Source organism: Gracilinanus agilis, chromosome 6 (genome assembly GCF_016433145.1).
Source record: "Gracilinanus agilis isolate LMUSP501 chromosome 6, AgileGrace, whole genome shotgun sequence".
NCBI classification, from domain to species: domain Eukaryota; kingdom Metazoa; phylum Chordata; class Mammalia; order Didelphimorphia; family Didelphidae; genus Gracilinanus; species Gracilinanus agilis.
The window spans coordinates 90,705,062-90,726,519 of NC_058135.1; the positions used below are offsets into that span (position 1 = coordinate 90,705,062).

Here is a 21,458-nt window from a genome sequence, read left to right on the forward strand (position 1 = left end):
CTCCACTGAGCTACCCAGCTGCCCCCGGTCTCATGCTTTTTATCAAAACTGAACCTAGACAACTGGAAATAATGATCACTTTCGTCTTTTTGTGTGTAGTATAATTTTTCTAAAGTCTGCCTTTTGCAGAAAAATACGAGACTACTGCCCTTTAATACTAGATATATGCTTAGAATGTTTTCTTGGTAGCAGTAATGGATCATACCAAGTCATTTATTCGTAATGTTGATTAGCTAGGTTAGGGCTATGCCTTTCACATGGCTACATCTATGGAAGGGAGTTGTTGTTTTTTTTCCTCCCTACATCCAGCTGGTCTCTATAGTGATTGATCCCACAACCTTGCTCTCATTAGCAGCATGTTCTCACCAATTGGCCCAATGTTATCTAAATTACTGCCAACAGAAATTATGAGAAACAGCTGGAGCCCTTTAAACATTTTTAATATAAATAATATGTTAAAAAAAAAACAACTGACCCCCTCAACTACTAGTTCTCTTCTTAGCTATCTAACAGGCTATCTCTCCCTTAGCCGGTTACACTTAACTACTTTGGATTTATTTATAGCTATTCTCATTATGTTTATTTTTCATATATATATATGCACATATATATGCATATATAGATATTGCCTGTCCATTCCAGCTAAGAAGTAAGCTACTTAAGAAGAGGAATTGTTTAATTTATTGTCTTTGAATTCTCAATGTCTAACATAGTGTCAGGTATATAATAGATATATATAAATGATCATTAATGGAAAGAAACTCATAAAGGAGTGAAGCTTGGTTAAAATGCAATATTGTTTGGCACTTGATCCTTTAATACCTATTACATAATACTCTGCATAAAATAGGAAGTCTGGACATGTTATTAATTGATGCTTTGTTTTTACTGCATTTATAAAATGTAAATCTTAAATTGATGTATTTTCCACTCCCAAATCTCCATATATCATCACTTAATAACATTCTTTTCCTACAAAGGCCATAAATAGGTAACTTTGTGTGCATAACTATTTGGTGTCATAATGATTTGATAAATAATTTAGATTAAAGCCAGATAGGATTTATTTCCCCTGAAGTTAACTTGGAGAGTCTGATGGAAAGCTCTGAAATGAACTTGGAATGTGGAATGATAAAGCTTAAGGAGTTTTTGCTGATTCTGAAATTCTCTTCCCTTCTTTTTTCATATGTCCATTTGGAACTGGGCAGAAACTCAGTAGTTTACCTCTCCAGTGACTACAGAAATAGGAGACTATGGAATGTGACTGGGTTGACTAAAGATCAGTGCCTTTTTATTACTTTTAAATCCTTGAAAGAAATCACTCACTCTCTGGTATGGGCAAGGTGGTATTTGAAACTGCCTTATATAAGAATTGATCAAATGAGAAAGTCATCCTTAGATTTAGTACCAAATGGAAAAAAAATTCAATGCCTTAGAAGAGAGCTTATTCTATTACAAAGTCATCATTGCTTGCATTTCAGTGATTAACTTTTTACCAAAATGGGCAGACCACTGCCAAGTTCTTCATAAGTTCAAACAAGTTAGTTCAAACCAACCACTGATGCTCCTACCCCTAGGTATTGTGGCAGTATATCTTTGCCTGTGTATATTCTACAGTCTGCATTAGCCAAATCTTGACATAATCCAGAATTTAGACTTTTAAGGATACTGTGCTTTGGGGCCATAGAGATGCAGATACACTCCTCAGCAAACAATCTAATTATTTATGGAACTCAATTTTCAATGGGCTCTAATAAGGAGGATTTTATCTTCTAAACCATTTAAATTGAACAAATTCAGCAGATCATAATGTGCCTACTTTTGCCAGTTGCTATAATACATGAAGTGGTACTATTAGACAACAGAAAGAATGATTGATTTGAATTCAGAAATCTTAGATTCAAATCCTAGCTCTTTCACTTACTACCTATGAAACTTTGGACAATTCATTTATCCTAGGTCTTAGTTTTCTATTTTGTACAAAATGGGGTTGGGATAAAAGACTTTTCAAGATTGATCTCACTTGATCCAAAGTGATTGGTACATCTGAAATGTCAAAGCAAAGTGCTCAATGAAGTCCTAGGGTGGGAGGGAAGTCAATATGGACAGAAAATTAAACAAAGCTTCATCCATTGAGTAATTATTTAAAGCACAGAAAAGAATTTACCACTCATTTCTATGTTTTTATGTGTGGTATCTATGCACAGGTACTTCCAAGGTGTTTCTGAGGTTCATTTTCCCTCATATGTTTCTGTATCAGCTGTAATAAATAGCAATTTCTAAAGTTTCCATATTTTAGTAGAAATTTAAATTTTCCTTACTCTTTTTATTTTTTTTACAAAGTGTTTCAACTGAAAAGCTGCCAGTGGGACTGAATTAGGAAATACTGGGTATCCTCAAGTGACTTATCCAAGAAGTCTGTTTATTCCTTTAAAGATTTGTATTTGTATAAATAAAATTTGGTGCATTGCTTTGAACAGCACTTTATAGCCTGAGTGGTTTTGATTATCTTTTGCCTAGTTGGATATACCATGAATGATCTCATCTTTCAATGGCAAGATGAGGCACCAGTACAAGTAGCAGAGGGACTCACTTTACCCCAGTTTGTTTTAAAAGAAGAGAAAGACTTACGGTACTGCACCAAACACTACAATACAGGTAGGAATCAATCACAACTCTTTATGATTGGGGAGGTAGGAATTTGGGATTCATAGTTTTAGAATTCTTCAGTTCCTTCCTAAATATAATATTTAACAACTATTCTGACCATGTTTGAAATGAATACATTTTTCCTAACTTCATAAGGGGAAAAATATCAGTCTTTGAAATATATGATTCCTACATTTATATAAGCACACATACAATTATATAATTGACTTGATGGAATCAATCAAGTGCCAATGGCTGAAATGTTTTCTAAGAATTCTCATTTGAAGAGCAATATAATTTCTGAGAAATGCTCTAGATCAGTGGTATCAAATTCAATTTGAAATAGGAGCCACTAAACCATATGTGAGAATCCTTTTAGGTTAATGTTAATTCAAGAAATCACCAAATAACATCTATGTTTTACTGTATTTTTATTTATTTTTAAAAATATTTCCAAATTACATTTTAACATGGTTCACTTTCACTTGGGAATATTGTGTACAGCATCTGGCTATAGACTGTGAGTTTGACACCTCTGTCTTAAACTATCCTAATATGAAAAGTCAGGGGGAGGGGATTGATTTTTTTTAAACTTCTTATGGGACAGAAGCCACGAACCTGACTCTTGCATTAGCACAAAAGGGGGAAGATTTCTGGTGGTAGAAATTGCTTGCTGCTCCATCCTCTACATTATAAGGATGATATTAGAAATCAAGTCTTGTTACATTAGTTTAGAGGTAAGAAGTGGAGAAGCTGGCTTGAGAAAGAATTGGAGTTTGAAAGAGATCTGAGACAGAGTGTCAGTTTCAAATGTTAACAGTGTGTGGGGAGGAGTAATAGTTTTTTTTTTTTTAAACCCTTGTACTTTGGTGTATTGTCTCATAGGTGGAAGATTGGTAAGGGTGGGTGTAATCGTTTTTCTGTGGCAGTTGCTCAGTGTGGGTTGGCAGTTACTCTCTCAGAGTGGCAGTTTCTCTCTCTCCAAGACCCAGGAGCAGGTGACATTTTTTTCTCTCTCCTCAATGAAGGTAGAAAGAAAGGAGGGAAAAGCCTGAAGGAGCTAAGTGACCACCTTTTCCAACTTGGAAAACACTAGTGACTGTCCATTGCTGTTTCATAGATTTTTTTTTATCTCTGAGAAAACCAAAGAAAGACTCAGTCTCTGGTTTGAATTCTGAGTCTGCTAAGGCTAAATTGGTACTTGCTGAGGCTCAGCCAGCTGGCCTTTGTTATTTTTATAACTTGGAGACAAAAGTAAGACTTTTATACTTTTTACAAGGATAATAGTGTTAGTTTATTGTAGAATAGGGAAAATTTGGGTTAGTCAGATCAGGAACGATCAGTGTAGCCTGTGTAAACAGGAGAAGCAGTTCCTTGTGGAACCAGGGAGTTTTATTTAGGTAGAGTTAGAATCCATTAGAGTTAGAAATCCTTTTATGTCCTTTTGTATCCTTATATTCTCAATAAATAGTTTATTTTTGTATAACAAGAATCTCCTTAGTGTCCTTGTGCCTGGCCCTGAAGAGAAGTTCACTTATGAGCTTCACTTCACTTATATAAACTGAAGATACTTTGTAAGAACATCAATCAGAGTATCTAATCAGTTTATATCCATAATCAATTCATTGAGTATATTATTTTTATAATAGCCAGGTTATCTACATCAGTTTGAGGCAAAATTGTGATGCAGTTAAAAGCTTATTCTTCAGATGTCCTTCCTCTCTTATTTTCTTATAAATTCAAACACTCTGAGATGTTGGGCCCTCATTTCCACCTTTCTTTAGAGTGTTTATGTCTGAAAGGAAAACTCCCAAAGCTTATCCTCAAGGAATGCATCCACAAAAGTCTGTTACAAATGTACACAAGGCATTTTCTGGCAGACCAGTCTTCCTGGTGCATCTCACAGCATCTAACCACCACAGTATACAAATCAATTGGACTGATCATGGAGAAAAGGCTGGTAGAGAATTACATAATTCATTTTAGAGCTATAAGAAGCAGCAAAAATGCATTTATAGCAAATTCACAATGACAGTTTTTTCCAGTGACTTTCAGCTGCTGCCAGAATCTTGGCTAAACTTGAATTCATTCATTTGATAGTGTCTATTGCTTGGCATAGTTGGGCCATCTTCAAACAAATAATAGGCATTTTTTAAAGCAGCACTGGCAGAAAATATTCTTTAGGGAACTAAGTATGTAGAAAAATAACATTCATATTGAGCTGACAATGATGTTAGTTTTGCTTTATTCTGTAGTAAAGATGTGACCTACTTAAAACCTATCCATACTTCAGCAACCTGTGACTTTGCTTGTGGGGATATTCTCTCCATTAACACAGATTACAGCCCTTATGTAACTGAGATAATGTCCTTGAAAAGCTTCCATGACTAACACACTCATCCTTTTGTAGCTGAGGAGATGACAAGCTTCTCTCAGTTTAGTTAATCTTCTCTGGTTAACATACATATGCTGCCACTCTATTGAAGTTCAAAGCCTTTATACCTCAGTTGCACTTGCAAAAGTTGAAATCTTACTAAGAGTGTCTTTAAGACCCTAGAAAATCTCACAAGCCATGATGAGAGCAGGATTGGTTTCTACTAGGATATACTTCAAAAATCCAGTGGCAGTTCCATGCCATAATGAGAACTGGATGTAAAAAAGGGAATAATATATCAATGAGATTTACTCATATAAGGAACTATTCCATGCAAGAACTCCCTTTAGCTAATAGAATCAAGACCTCTGAAACTCATGGTCTTAGAGAGTTGACTAAAACATTTGGAAGTTAAATGACTTGTTCAAGATCATATGACCAAGGTAGTTTGTATATATGGGTTTCATATAAATATTCCATGTTTTCTGGCCCCAAGATCATCTTTTTGTACACTAAAAGTCAGGCCTCACTCTTTCTTTCTGAATACTGTAAAAGATAGGGTGTCTTCCTCACAACAATACAGATACTTTTCTTCTAAAAATATTACTCTTATTACAATGAAATTGAAATGTTTGTACTGATTATTCTGCTGTTCTTATATTGAATTGCTATTTTATTAAGCACTACTTGAAATGAATTGGTAATTATCTCAATTTTAAAAAAACGTTTTCATTAATTTTTTTAGCTCAATAGCAAAATAAAAGATGCAATTTACACAAATTCAAATTGAGAAAATAAAGTTAGGGACATTTTCACAACATAGAAATATATTCTTTACATTACAAAAATAAAATAAAAACAAACAAAATAATGAGTTCCTTTAGAAGTAAAGAGTCCTGGGGTAGATAGGTAGCAGTGGATAGATCATGACGTCTGGAGTCAGAATCTGTGTTTAAATCTAGTCTCAGAAATTTCCTAGCAGTATGACTGAGGAAGTCACTTAATCCCATTGCCTAACCCTTGCCCTTTTGTCTTAGAGTGGTTACTAGGACAGAAAGTAAGAGGCTAATAAAATGAATATGGTTCTTATGCCCTTAAGCAATTTTTAAAAAAATTCAATTCATTCAGAAATATTTTGATGTTATTGAGGGTCAACCTCTGAATCAGGAAGACACATTTGTTCTTTCCTAAGTATGATTCTTGAAAGACTCAAAGGAAATAATATATACTGTTCCAAAAGTCATTAGCATATAAATCATAAAAACTCCACTAAGACTTTTGGAACATGATGTATGTCAAATGTAATGTAAACTTTAAGGTATGTGCCCTGTGCTATCATCTCATCATACAAAGCAACCTTTGGACAAGTCTGTCCTTAATACAATATTAGCTACTAGTTACTGTTCTTTTGGCAAAACCATTTTATTATAGACACACTGTATAAGAAAGGTCTGGTTTACATTTTTGGAGGTGTGATACTTCTTTTTCTCCTACTGTGAAACTAGGGAAAATCTTTCGCTTTAGAATCCCAGTTGCCTAGTGCAATGCTTCCCTTTCTAATCAGAAGTATATATCCCCACCTCACCTCTTTTCTTGAGTGAGAGATAGTAATGAGGACAACAGGGGAAAAAGAGATCTGAGATATAAATGGTGGAGTAAACGATCACTGAGGAAGCCCTTCTATCCTTGCAAATCAAATTTTTCATTTTAAATTATTGAACAAGAGCAAAATAAAAGAGGAATGTCAAACTATTATATAACATAAACCTGAAGATCTATTTGATGATATTTCAAATACACTGATATCATAGTTCTTTAAGTCAAATCCATTAGACATAATCTACCCACTTACTAAAAAATCTCTACTGCTCAACCTTTAAAGTCTTGTATTCTCTAATTTTCCTCTCTACAACAATTTCTTCTCCTGTTTTTCCAATTCCTTCATTTTTGGCTCTGATAAATTCCAGTCCCTTTAATCATCCCTATTCACCAATTTAGGTTTACATTCCAGTTCTGGCTTCACTTGACTCCCTAATTCAACTCAGTTCCCATGGTTAATTATATTTCAGTGGTCCTAGAAATCTTTGTTCTCTGACTTTCTACGTCGATACATATCAATTGCTGTTGCTTGGCATTCTTTTTAACTCAGTTAGTTTATGCTTCTTCCCGAGCAATAGTTTTTTCAAACCATTTCCATTTCTTTTAAACCACTGTGAATGATAGTTGCTCATAATAGTTTCAGACCCAAGGTATTTAGGAAAGTTTTCAATAGTCCCAAAATGTCTATTTATTTGTTCTTCCATAGGACAGAATAAAAAGATATGGAAATCAAAAATCTAGAATAGTCCAGGGTTTTTTGTCTCATAGTTCCCTGAGGTAAATGGGAAAATTAAACTTGAATAATAGCCCTGGATTATATAAGTATGTGTTTTATGTTTTACAAAATTCTTCAATAAAATGAACTGCTAAAGTCAAGGCTTCCCCCCCCATCAAAATAGAATAGAACTTATATTTTATATCTTCAAAAAGCATGAATTAATTGTCAACTCAAGCATAACAGATTTTGATGAATTTCCCTCAAAGGAAAAGTCATAAAGATTCTGACAGAAAACATTAACAGCTTTTTTTCCTATTAAAAATGGAGGATAAAGTAAGAGTCATGTTCTGGCTCTTCACTCTAATGTTGGAACTGACATGAAATATTCATGCTAGGAGTGAGGCAGTTCCCTAAAACATCATCAATTGGGTTTCTTAGTTTTACCATAGCTAGAGTCTCCATCGCAAAATTTTCTTGCTTCTAATTTCTATGGTTACTATTTATTTTCATAATTAATACATTGACTCCTACTTTAGAATGTGTCAGGGTTAGCCTACACTACCACCTTTTTCATTTCATTCTTATTCCTGTTTTCATGAAATTTTTCTTTTCTAGCCAGAACAAATTAATCATTACCATTCTTTCATTTTTCATTTTCTTTTTTTTTTTTTGCCTCAATTGGTTTTTCTGGGAATAAATGTAGAAAGAGGTTGAAAAAACAGTTAATACTTGATCACTAGAAGAACTTGAAATGTTGTTTCATCATTTTCTATCCCTGAATCGCCATCTTTTTGGGGAGTCAGAATTGATTATTCATGATGTATTTTTCCTTCTCTAGCAAGTTCTTTTTCCTCTCACATATTTGTTCTCTTTTGTTTTTTAGTTATAGTGATAATCATAGGAATGGAAAGTGTTTTTGAATTTTTGTGACTCTTGTGTTTAAGTTTTGTGCTATGTACCAGGGAGTAAGAATTTGCCCATTCTTGTAGAAGTCTCTAGTGACTGATGGAAGGAGTACTGAATTTGAAATCAGAAAGCCTTGGTTCAAATTCCATCTTTGCTATGTGAGAGTCATTGTTGTTGTTGAATCATTTCAGACATATAGTAGTTTGTCATTTCTTTTTTCATTTCATTTTACTGATGAGGAAACAAGGTTAAGTGACTTGCCCAGGGTCATACATCTATTATGTATCTAAGGCTAGATTTGAATTTAGGAAGATAAGCCTTCCTGATTCCAAGCCCAGAGTTCTGTCCATTGTACCACCTATCTGCCCATGTGAGAATCAGCAAATGAAAATTTCTCTGAGCCCAAGTTTCTCTGTCTATTTAATAGGAATAATATTGGCACTAACTATGACTTCAGAAATCATGCAATTGTGTAGGGTACAATTTTATAAATGCTATATTATGTAATAGGCAAAATGGTTATAGTATCAGTGTTCATGAAACATCTGGTAGGGATTAATTCATCTTAAAATTCAACAGAAGAGACCTCTAAAAGCAATAATTTTGCAAACAGACAAACTTAGGCGTGTCAGGAACATTTTCCCAGCAAATACAGCTATCCCTAGTGTGATATGGGCTGCCTGAAGAAATAGTGATTTCCTCCTCAACTGGAGAAAGAAAAGCTGGTTGACTATAAGATTTTTTAGTGGATTCTTTGTAGGAAGTGGCTATAAATTAGAATGGATGGTCTTTTCAACTCTGAAGTTCTGTGATTCCTATTGAAGAAATTGTGCCAGATCCTCCAACAACTCAACTCAACTTTAGTCATGGCCTCAACCACTGCAATTTGGTATTGTAGCCTAAAGCAAGGTAAACTATCCATCCCTGTTAATCCTGAGTAGAAATCACATAATAACATCTCTTAGGTGCACAAGCGTTTCCCCCTTTTCTTTACCTCTTACCCAACCTTACTTAAGCCAATAAACACAAATATACTACCGTTTCCCACTTCCCCTGTCCCTTCTCTAAGTTTAACTGTGCCCCTATACAGGAAAGAAGAAAAAAAGGAGGGAGGGAGGAGAGGAGGGAAAGAAGAAGAAAGGAAGGAAAGAAGGAACAAAGGAAGAAAGGGGGAAAGGAAGGGAAGAAGAAAGGGACTTAAAGAAGAGCTTTAGTCCTGATCAGGATCTTCTTGGCTTAGATTTGTAATCATCCTCAGATATCCTTGATGTCTTTCCTGATCTTGTCAATTGATGGTGCCTTCTCCCACATATTATTTGTTACTAGTTTTGTCTGTGTTTATTTTTCTCCCAGTAGAACATAAGCTCCTTGAAGTTAAGAATTAGTTCATTTTTGTCTGAATCACCAATGCATAGCACAGTGCATGTCAAATAACTGGCACTCAATTAATGTCTGTGAAATGAAGGGACAATCTTTTATCCATTTCATAAAATTTGTTCTGGCTCATGCACCTAGCCTCAAGATGACTCATTTATTAACCACTGAACTGTGTGCAAATGGATTTCATCAATAGATTGCAAGATCAAAATTGTCTCATGGCAGCTGTTGACCCCGTGAACAAACAGCCAGAATTGAAAAACATATCTAATTTGGCCTCATAGCCTTACTAGCTATGTTATCCTGGGCAAGTCACTTAATCCCTATTTCTCTCAGTTTCCTCAACTTAAAATATGAATAATAATAGCACCTACCTCCAAGGGTTGTTGTAAGGATCAAATGAGATAATTTTCATGAAAAGCACTTGGCATAGTACCTATGACATGGTATGTACTATATAAATGCTAATTCTCTTCCCTTCATCCAGGGCTATATCCATTTAGGAAATATTAGTCTGGCATTTCCTTCCTGTCTTAGCATAATGAGCAGAAATAATAGGCTATGTGATATGATGTTTTATTAGGAAATACCAAATTATTTCAGATAATAAAAAGCTACATAATCATTGATATGAGAAAGATATGTTCATGAGAAAAAAGATGAATGTGTATTTTTCATCATCATCAGGAAAGTTCACATGTATAGAAGTCCGTTTCCATCTCGAACGTCAGATGGGCTACTACCTGATCCAGATGTACATACCTAGTCTCCTGATTGTTATCCTATCTTGGGTTTCATTTTGGATTAACATGGATGCAGCTCCAGCCAGGGTAGCTTTGGGGATAACAACTGTGCTGACTATGACCACACAAAGCTCAGGATCCAGAGCTTCTCTTCCTAAGGTGAGTAAACATTATTATGGTTGCATATATTGTATGAATAATGGACAACATTGAATGATCTTCAGTAGGTGACACTAGCCCAGGGGTTGGCAATGTTGGCTCTTGAGCCATATCTGGCTCCACCTCCTGACCTGCCAGTCAGGGCAGAGCCCCAGGATGTGCCCCAGGGGGCCTTCAGCCCCCGCCCCATATTCCAGTGCCTTCTGCCTCCATCCTCCTCCTTCCCCAGGCGTTTATGGCTCTCACAGTGAAAAAGGTTGCTGACTCTTAATCTAGCTTTTACACAGCCATGATGTGAATCAGAAGTGAGAATGGCCTTTACTATGGTAACACATGGTCCAAAATACATGCGAATGTGTGCACATACACACACATACAGCATAATTGAGAAGATTGCAGTATCCTCTCCCAGGGATACTTAAAAATACCAGCTCCTTTTTATTACAAGCTTTCCCTAAATTACTCAGTCAGCTGCATTTTGCTCTCTAAAGGGAATGCCAGTTGACAAACATCAATTTCCTCTTCTATTGACTGGCAGGAAAGGAATATTCCACAGCCTACCCTGGTATTCTTCTTCAGGGTCTCACAACCTTTCCTATCATTTTCATCACAACAATGCTCTCAATCATCATCAAACTATTAGTATCCATATGCATATGCCAGTGTGCTTGGGGATGAACAAAGATATTAAATTTAATGACTGGCTTTCTCTTTTGAAGTACAATGGGAGGGCAGCTGGGTAGCTCAGTGGATTGAGAGCCAGGCCTAGAGACAGGAGGTTCAAATCTGACCCTAGACACTTCCCAGCTGTGTGACCTTGGGCAAGTCACTTAACCCTCCTTGCCTACCTTTACCACTCTTTTGCCTTGGAGCCAATACACGGTATTGACTTCAAGATGGAAGGTAAGGGTTTAAAAAAAAAAGAAGTAGAATGTACGTGGAATTCTACTCTTATTGTCCAGTGCATCTGTATATCTGAATAAAAGTAGAAAAAATTGAAATTTCTCAATAATATGCAAATGAATGAAAAGGAACTATGTTAATTATCAGTGTGCTAATTCATGTCCTATACTATCCATTCTGCTTTTCCAAAATTTTATGGTGGAATATCAGAGTGAAATCTCATGTTATTAACATTTCATTATGTTTTCAAAATGCCTTATGCTAATTATTATCCTATGAAATATTGATCTGATTATAAATTATAAATCCACTCATAATTTTAAGCTAATAAGCCTTGTCATTTATTTCTATTTTCACAATCATACTATAGTTTTCCCTGATACTAGCTGAAATAATGATCGTTCTCTTGCTAATCAAATGTGTAATTTTAATATTGATTTTCCACATGGACTAATCTGAGAGGAAAAGCTTGTTTGTTTTAGGAGTTTTAAGCTAGAGGGAAGGCAGAAAATCATATTAACCCTTTATTATCTTGCTTTCTTGCTACTTGAATTATCCTAAAATAAAAAATAAACATCTATTTCACTGCTTCCGAATATGCTTGGTAGTCCTTGATAGAAAGGTTTATCATTTATGTCTGAGAAAAATTAGTTATGGATTTGAAGCTTGTGTTATGTTTTTGTTTTGATGTCTAGGATTATTTTGATTTTTTCTCTTTTGTTAAATGAGTCATAGGCATACTATCTATTAATAATGAAGCTACCATGTTGTATAAATAAATGAGGCTTTGAACAAACATGATTAGAGAAGTATCAAATATTTAATTGAACATTAAAACTTTTCTCAGTTACTTTGGAGAGATGCTAAGGCTTTATGACTCTCATCTCGAGGGAACTTAGAATTTAGTCAAAATGAGAAAACAAGCATTCTTAAAACAGTGAAATATAAAAAATAAAATATAATCAGGAGCTAAATTAAGCAATCAAGACCATAAGTGCTATAGGTATTCAGAGAGTAATGGAACAAAAAAGGCTTTAAGAATTGGGAAAAGCTGCATAAAGACTAAAGGACATAAAGGAAATATCAGATTTGGGAAGACAAAAAATAGTACTCCAAGTGCTGGGGGATGAGGAGTCGGGGTGGATAGTCAACCTTAATGGAGACACATAGATGGTAAAAAAAATTACTTTTTAGAGATTTCTTTGCCTAAAAGGCATATTTGTAAAATTTGTGGATAATATAAAACTGAGAGGAAAGCTTAATTTTTTTACTCTTTTAACTTTATATTTTTAGATGGCAGAATCCAGATTCAATAAGATCTTGTCAGACTGCAATAATAGCTAGAATTAACATATAACTTCAAGATCTGCAGAGTGATTTTCATGTTATCTCATTTGATCTCATTTCATCTAGAATTAACCAGAAGGAAGCTAGTGTGAAATTGGGTAGATGAAATTTAATAGAGGAAAATGTGATATACTTCACTTTGGCTAAAAAATAGCCCCAAATTTCACAATTACCAGATAGGTAACAAAAGCAAGTTTAGGTAAAAAAAAAAGGAGTTGATTTTGAGTTCAGTTCAAGTCATCAGGGTAACATATCTGCCAGAATAATTATTGTGGTTCAATGTCCAGACTCATTTTACACTGTTCGTGTCAGACTACATCTGGATCATTGTATTTAGCTCTAAGTATAACATTTTAAGAACACTACTGATAGAGTACAACCAAGTGAGATTAACAAGGAGGGTAAAAGGTTAGTCATAGAGTCACAGAAGCTTAGGTTTAGAGTTAGAAAGAATTTTAGGGACCTCTGAGTCTGACCCCCTCCTTTTCCTGAGGAGAAGTCTAAGGAATATTAAAGTAAAGTAAAGATAGTTGTCAGAAATATTGTCTAGAATCATCCAACTGGCATATTTCTGAGGCAGGCTTTAAATTTATGTCTTCCTATGTCCAATGAGAAGAAGAGAAAGTTTGACGTTAAAAAAGAAAGTTTTAGTATAGGTAAGATCATTGACTTGAAATATGTTTGGAGTTATCATGGAGAAAGACAACTCCACATTCCATACCTCCAGAGAGTGGGTCTGGGACCCTTGCATGTACATTTAAAGGCAATTTTGATTCTAAATGAAGAAAAACTACACAATTATCAGTATTATCTCCAGATGGAATAGTCTATCTATCAGATATTCAGTTCCCCATCACTAGAAGTGGGATGCCAGATTACCACTTGTTATGAATGCTATAGAGTTAATTCTCTACATTGGAAACTAGATATTTCTAGATGGCTAAAGGCAAAACATTTCAAGTTACCAAGGTGGATCTGAACAAGAACATGTTTGGGTCTAAGGGTAGAGATCTGGCCAAATTTTCCTGAACCCCATCCTATCTTAAAATATTTTTCTTTATTCAAATCTTACCTAATAACAAATGTGACAACATTGCAGGGAATGTTTTTATCTGACATAAGGGCAAGATAGGATGGTAAAGGTTGCTAAGCAACAGGAGATTAAACCTGGAAAAGGAAAAGAAAACTAAAAGATCTATCTACTGCTCATGAAAGTTGGTGTATCCAAAAATCACTGATTATAAAATGTGTTAAAATAATTTTATTTCATAGGGCACCTACGAATTTTATAAAATGCTTTATTGACATATTAGCCCTTACAACAACCCTAGGAGATGAAAGTGTTATAATTATTCATACTTTATAGATGAAGAAATCAAGGATGAGACGGGCTTCATAAAGCAGTGGATTTTTTACTTGATAAGGGAAGCAATAAGGAGTCACTAAAATTTATTGAATAAGAAGGGGACATGGTCAGACTTTGACTTTAGGAATATCATTTTGATAGCAGAATGGAAGATAATTTTTAATATCAAAATTGAGGCAAGTTTATTGTGCATGCATCCTAAAGAGAAATTTTGTTAGGGAACTTCAGCCTGGAGTGAGAAGAGTGAAATAGAAAGATGGCCCATTAATGGGTTAGAAAAGATGATTCTGACATTTTGTTAACCATTCGGGTTTTCATAAAAATAGATACTAGAGTTGTTTGCCATTTATTTCTCTAGTTCATTTTACAGATGAAAACTAAGGATAATTAAGGTGAATGACTTGCCATGGAACACAGCTTGTAAATTTCTGATGCTGGATTTGAACTCAGGGAGATTGGTCATCCTGACTGGCAGTCTATACATTGTGCTTCCTGGTTGCCGAAAAAAAGAAGCAGAAAGGATTAATAAGCTAAATTTGTGTTATTCTTTCTTGGGTATCTGTTTCTACTTTGGCTTATGCTCTGATTACTTTGCTTAGCATAACATTTTTTCTTTTTAATATTATATTTTCCCAATAATATGTAAAGATATTTTTAATATTAGGGTTTTTTTTATTTTGAGTTCCAAATTCTCTCCATCCTTTTCCCCTCATTTCCCTGCCTAAGATCAGATAATTTGATTTAAGTTATATATATTTATTCTAGCATAATATGATGGCTGGCAATGGCTATGAATGGTAGTATGGAAGATTCGAGCTGATTACCAGGGCCTAGTCCTCTTTATCTACTTCAGTGACCAGAGTGGTCCAGCAACATTGCTGGTCAGTTGTACTCATCATTATAGAGTTTTAATTGTAAGATAATTTTCAACTTTAAATTGAATCAAAATTATATGAGGCTATGAGAAGACTCTATCTATATTATATGAAGATAATCAACTAAAATGTACAATGGTATTAGTTAGAGGTTAGTTAAAGAGTTAAGAGTCCTACATATGACACAGCCTTTCTCTGCTCCTAGTCAGCTTTTTAATATTTTAATTTTCAGAGTACATAAAGTTCCATATTGATAAAAGGAGTCTTTCATTGAGAGATCTCTACTCTGATGAAATCATGCCTGGACATAAATGAATACAACAAAAAAAAATGAAAAGTGAAAGATTCAGCCTTACCTCTAGGTTTTATGCCAAGATACATAGTACATAATCATAAGATCAAAGATTTAGAGTTGGAAGAAAGCCTCTATAGTCAATTTAATTGTTTCTTTTCCCAACACACCCCTGAATCAATTGACTATTTGATTAGCATCTATGTACAGCCATATTCCTATCAAAAATTGCCTTTGACAGACAGTCATTGTTGCTGGTTCAAATTCAATTTGGTAAAGCAATTTGCAATCTGTTGTTAATGCATCTTTCATCTTATACCATAACAGTCTGTAAATACAGGTTTTTGAAGCAAGAGAAAAAGAGAAGAATGAGAGACTATAATTACAAAATGAGCTTAGGATACAATAGTGATGAAAGTGCAGGAGGGAGAGGGGAATGTGCATGGAGAAGTGACAGGAAAATGGGGGACAATAGAGAAACGTATAGGGAGACAGACAGACAGAGGCAGAGACAGAGAATCAATTATAATTGTGTGTGTATCCAGCCTCACACTTAATATGCTTTGAAGTGCTGTTAACATTGATAGAGTACTAAGAGATGTCCCTGAGATTTATAGATTAGGTCTAAGAAGAAAACAAAAAGCTGACACATTCAGAATTTACTTTTTAATTTCATCAAGGTGAAAGTTAAATGTAGAAAAACAGAAATCACCTAAAGTATAATATAACATCTTCAAATATTTAAGCTATGAATTATGTCATCCCAGAGTCATAAAATGTAAACCTAGAAGGGACCTTGGAGATTATGTAATTCATCCATTTCATTTCAAAGATGAGAAAACTGAGAGATTCAGTTATTAAGTGATTTGTCCAAGGTTAGTCACATAGTTAATTACTTCGCAGAAGAGTAAAAAAAAAGTCATTTAATTCTTCCTTCTAGTACAGTGGTTCCCAAACTTTTTGGCCTACCGTTCCCTTTCCAGAAAAAATATTACTTAGTCCCCTGGAAATTATTTTTTTTTAATTTTAATAGCAATTAATAGGAAAAATAAATGCACCTGTGGCCATCACCACTCCTCTGGATCTCTGCAGCACCCACCAGGGGGTGGTAGTGCCCACTTCAGGAATCACTGCTGTAAAGCAATGCTGCTTCAATTAAACTACATTGCTTGTATATTAATTATATAATTGCTTATATAATAAGTAATATGTAATGTACCTTACAAATAAAATCATTTTCATAAAAAATAACCTTGTTTGACATAGAAAATTCATATATATGCTAGGAAATATTTAACACCTGGCTCTAAAGGAGAAAATATACATATGACACATGTTTAAGTTTAATCTTCATTAACTTTTTTTAGCACTTGAAGTCTATATAATCAACAAAACAAATCAAGCCCTGAATTTTCAGTGTTGATTGATTTCCAAGGTATAAATGCTCACAATTGAAATTTAATAATCATTTCTTGAGAATCTCAATGGTCTGGCTCCAGGACCCCTATCCCCAGTATTCACAGCTAGATTGGCAAATTAAATAGAGTAGTTGGCTCAGAATCAGGAAGACCTATGCTCAAATACCATCTCTGATAGCTTCTAGCAGTGTGTCCCTAAGTAAGTGACTATCTGTGGTCTATTCATAGCTGAGTTATCATTTAAAATATTGAAAGGAGTTCAGAAGCCAGGAGTTCCAACACTAAGGAACACAAAAAATCATCAAAATGATTTATTACTACTTTAAAAAAATAGAGAAGTCTATCAGAGGAATAGATTAGAAAGACAATAATGAGAAACAATTGATTTAGCAGCCTGGTATCCTCCTGCTCTTAGGAAAAGGACACAGTATTTGACAAGAAAAATGAACAGAGAAATATTCTACTTTACCTATAACTTTTTACAAAAGATTACTCAAGGTTTTACTTTATTCAAAAGAGCCTTCACAAAATACCATATCCATCAATTTCCTTTCTGCCATGAAACAGAGTGTGTTAAGTATTTGGAATTCCATTTTCACATTTAAAATGCATTATTGGATTAACCAGAATTTGGGATTTATTGTTGCTGCTGTTCTTACTCTTTTCTACATTGAAGATGTAAGTAGGTCATCTGAAACATCCATTTGGATAAAAACCTATAAGCCAAATTGTTCAAAGAAAAATGAAAATGATCAAAGTGTACAAAAGTATTTCTGGCAGCTGTTGTTGTACAGGAAAGAACTATAAATGAAGGGAATATCCTTTGGTTAGGGATTGGATGAGCAAATTGTGGAATTTGAATGTAGTAGATTACTATTGAATCTCAAGGAACTATCAAAGGGGTGAGTTCAGAGAAACTTGGAAAAACCTTGCAGGAGCTACTGAAGAGCAAACTGAGTAGAGCCAGAACAATTTATGCTGTAACAGCATTGTAAAGATGAACAGCTTTTGAGAGACTTGAGATCTCTTCTAAATATGAAGACTGACCATGATTCCCGAATATGAAGAGCTATGTTTCCCACCTCCTGAGAAAGAAATGTTGAACCAGGTATTCAGAATAAGGCATGAATTTTTAGACATGGATACTGTAGGAATTCATTTTGCTTTACTTTGTTGCATGAATTTTGTTTTTTTTCCTTTTCTGATTGGGGAGGAGGAAGGAAAGAGAAAAAACAGATTTTGAAAAAAAATGAAAAAACTCAGATTCTTCTAGTTTATAAAGATTTAATTCAGAATTATTATGGAGATAGCATCTGCAATCTCAAACTATCACTTATAAACCTAGAATGAAGACATCTGCCACAGCTACCAGGAATAATGAATCTCAATGTTCTCTAAAGCTCATGCTTTATTGTCTAGTGTTCTCATAGTGCTCTTTCTCAATGACTACTCCAATAAAATCTTTATGCCTTAACACCAACTTTAAAAAAAATCTTTATTATTTATCTTTGCTTTGATCTTCCTCATTTCCAGCCATCATCATGTCTTTAATATAACAGGAAACAAATAAGAGAGATGGCAAGCACCTCTCTAGAAATGTTACAAAATGCAAAAGTCCTTCTCTGAGCCATGCATTAGAGAAGCATATTGGATTTAATTCTGCAATAAAGATTATTTTTCAAATAGTGTAATAGAGTGGGAAAAATTTAAGAGGAAGGCTAATTTGAAAGCAAAATTGCATAACTCCATCATGAACCAAGCCAGGAATTGAGTTCTTCTACAACTCAGAAAGGCATCAAGATACCATGGATAGGGAGTGGATCTCCCCTCTCATACATATACTATCAGTAACCGAAAGTAAGTTATTCAATCTCTGTGATACTCAGGAAATTGTCTAAGAGTAGAAATTATGCCACAATAATCATAGATCTTTCTTTATATTACCAGCAAAAGGCAACAGAGATAGAAAAAGAAATTACAGCCAATTAACTATAGAATATATAAAATATTTTTGAATCTACCAAAATCCATATAAAAACAACTGCTAGTTCTGAAGCAATACAGCTGCAACACATTCTTCACAGAAAAACAAACCTAAATAAAGGCATCAAGCTTGTCCAACTTACCTCAAGGCAAAACTAGTAGTAATGGGTAACAATTACCCCTAGTTTTTAGCTGCACTTAAGGAGAAATTTCTTAACAATTAGAACTATCCAAAAGTACAATGAACTAAGTGAGAAATAGTCCCCACCTGAGTTCTGTTGGAGATCTTTAAGCAAAGAGTAAATGATGCCCAGTAAGCTGGACTCTTAGATCACCCCACTTTGCATTTGCTTCCCTGCATGGTTTCAACACCCTAAAACAAGATGCCTTAATACTGAGCACCCTAATATCCTATTCCTTATCTCCACCCATTTATGTTTTGTCTTCACCTTAAGATCATAAGCTCATTGAGGGCAGAGAATCTTTCTTTTTAGTGATTGTATCCCCAGTATTTAGTGCCTAGCACATTGTAGGTGCTTAATAAATGTTTATTCAATTGGATTAGATTAATCTATAGAGATATCAGAGAATATAGACTTCTATTTAGATGTGAATTTGATTTTATTGCCCCATTCAATTGAAATTCAATGTTCCTTCAAATAGCCAAAGCATAGATTCTCTCTCTCTCTCTCTCTCTCTCTGTCTCTCTCTCTCTCTGTCTCTCTGTCTCTCTCTCTCTCTCTATCTATCTATCTCTATCTCTGTCTTTTTCATGTGTATGTATACAAATACATATATTCTTATATACATATACATACAACACACATACACACCCCATTCTTTTCTGGTATTTATTTTGTATCACAGATAATTGGACACAGACAATTTTGCCATCCTATAGTATAGCACAGGAGTTTTGCTGTAATGTATTGATAGCATTATTACAAAATGGTATTTCTCTATAGAAAAACTTTTAAGCATAGGTACATGTACATTTTGACATATGTGTTATAGTTGAAATCATACTGGATTTGGAGCCAAAGATAGGAATTTCCATTCCTACTTGGTCACTTCCTATCTCTATGAACATGACTAACTCATATTCTCTTTGGAGGCATAATTTTTTTTCATTTCTAAAACGGGGTTTGGAGGAAGGAGAAGTAATTCACTCCCTAAGGTCCTTTATGGTTCTGAATCTTACAATCCCATGATCCAATCTAATATATTCCACTTAAGAAGTGCTCTAACATAGAATAATAGGATTTTGAGGATTAAGATTCCCACTGTATCCTGTGTTCTTGCCTACAGTATTTTTGCTTTCCCAAAATCAATTAGTCACCACTCTTGGCTAGAATTAAATTCACAAAGGACAACATATCTACAATAAGGAGGAAAGTCATTATACAATACATCTACTTTTGAGAATTTATGTAGAAGTGATTAAGCTTTATATTTGTTTGTAATCAACAATTTTGTTTTGGAAAAAAATGCCTTGTATTCTTCTGTATCCTCCACAGATTTTTATACAATGTCTCATCCTCCATAGGAGCCGAACAAATGTTGATTTGCTCTATCTCCCTGTTCTGAGCTTTCAGGAACTCCCTTCTCTAATTCTTTCTCATGTTGTAGAGGAGGCCCTTGGGTCTCCCCAAGTTATATTGCTGGGGACAAAAATGTATATCTATCATCTCAAGATCATCTCAAGATCATTCTAACCAAATGTGGAAAGACATCACCAGAGGGTTGGTTACAGGTATTGAATTGTTTTGACAGAAGAAACTCATGAAACCATCTACAAACAGGTGGAGCTGATCTATGTCTGTGGCAAGGAACAGCATGGTATTGTAAAAAGTTGCTGGATTTGGAGTCAGAGAACCCAGCTTCTTATCCTGATTCTCCCATTTAAATTTTTTGTGTTTTGGGGCAAGTAACCCTAAATTTATTCTTTATAAAAGTTAACATGTCAATAAATATTTATCAAGTACCTGCCACATACCAAGAACTGTGCTCAGGCCTTTATAAATATTATCTTGTTTTACCTTCACAATAACCCTGGGAGGCAGGTACTATTATTATATGAGACAAATGAAATAGACAGAAGATAAGTGACTTGCTCAGGAATCCACAGCCAGTAAGTATTTGAATTAGAATTTGAATTCAGACCTCCCCGATTCCAAGTTCAGCTCTCTACCCACCCTGCTACTTAGTTGTCCCTAGAATAAAAGAATTGAACTACATAACTTAAAAGGCTGATCCCACTCTAGGTTTCTCGATAATATGTGATCCAAGGGGAACTTAGAAAACAAAACAATATATATTGATATAGTATCTCCACAGGATAAGTAGGAAAATCTAACTTAGGGCAAGTGATGTCTTTCATTCCTCATTGATTCCATTAAGTGCAGTTCCAAGCAAATCCAAGAAGATTGCTTCTTCTTCAGGAGTGGGTCATTCCAATGCAAATGGGTACTCCCAAATGACTTGAAATACAACTTTCGACTTCTGGTTTGAGACAAAAGTTTCTTCTCTCACTCATGGGCCATTGACAATTTTGAATTACTTTGTAATGAGTCAGATACCACTGGGTAGATCTACAGTATTAAGCAATATTTCCACTTAGAACAGACAATGACATTAGGTAAACACTCAACGATATTAACATTCACATAAACACTTTTGGAGGCATTTTCTCAAAGGGGTATTGATGTTTACTCAAAGCCTGAATTAAGTTATTTAAATCTCTACTACA

General features: G+C 34.5%; 1 protein-coding gene across 1 annotated transcript in view; it reads left to right on the forward strand.

The window, feature by feature from the left end:
* Positions 1-21,458, forward strand: part of GLRA3 (glycine receptor alpha 3) — a 173,978-nt gene that overhangs the window by 136,853 nt on the left and 15,667 nt on the right. The window contains exons 6-7 of the mRNA XM_044681669.1: positions 2,521-2,658; positions 10,311-10,525. Coding sequence (XP_044537604.1) covers positions 2,521-2,658; positions 10,311-10,525 — 353 coding nt within the window. The remainder of the gene's footprint in view (positions 1-2,520; positions 2,659-10,310; positions 10,526-21,458) is intronic.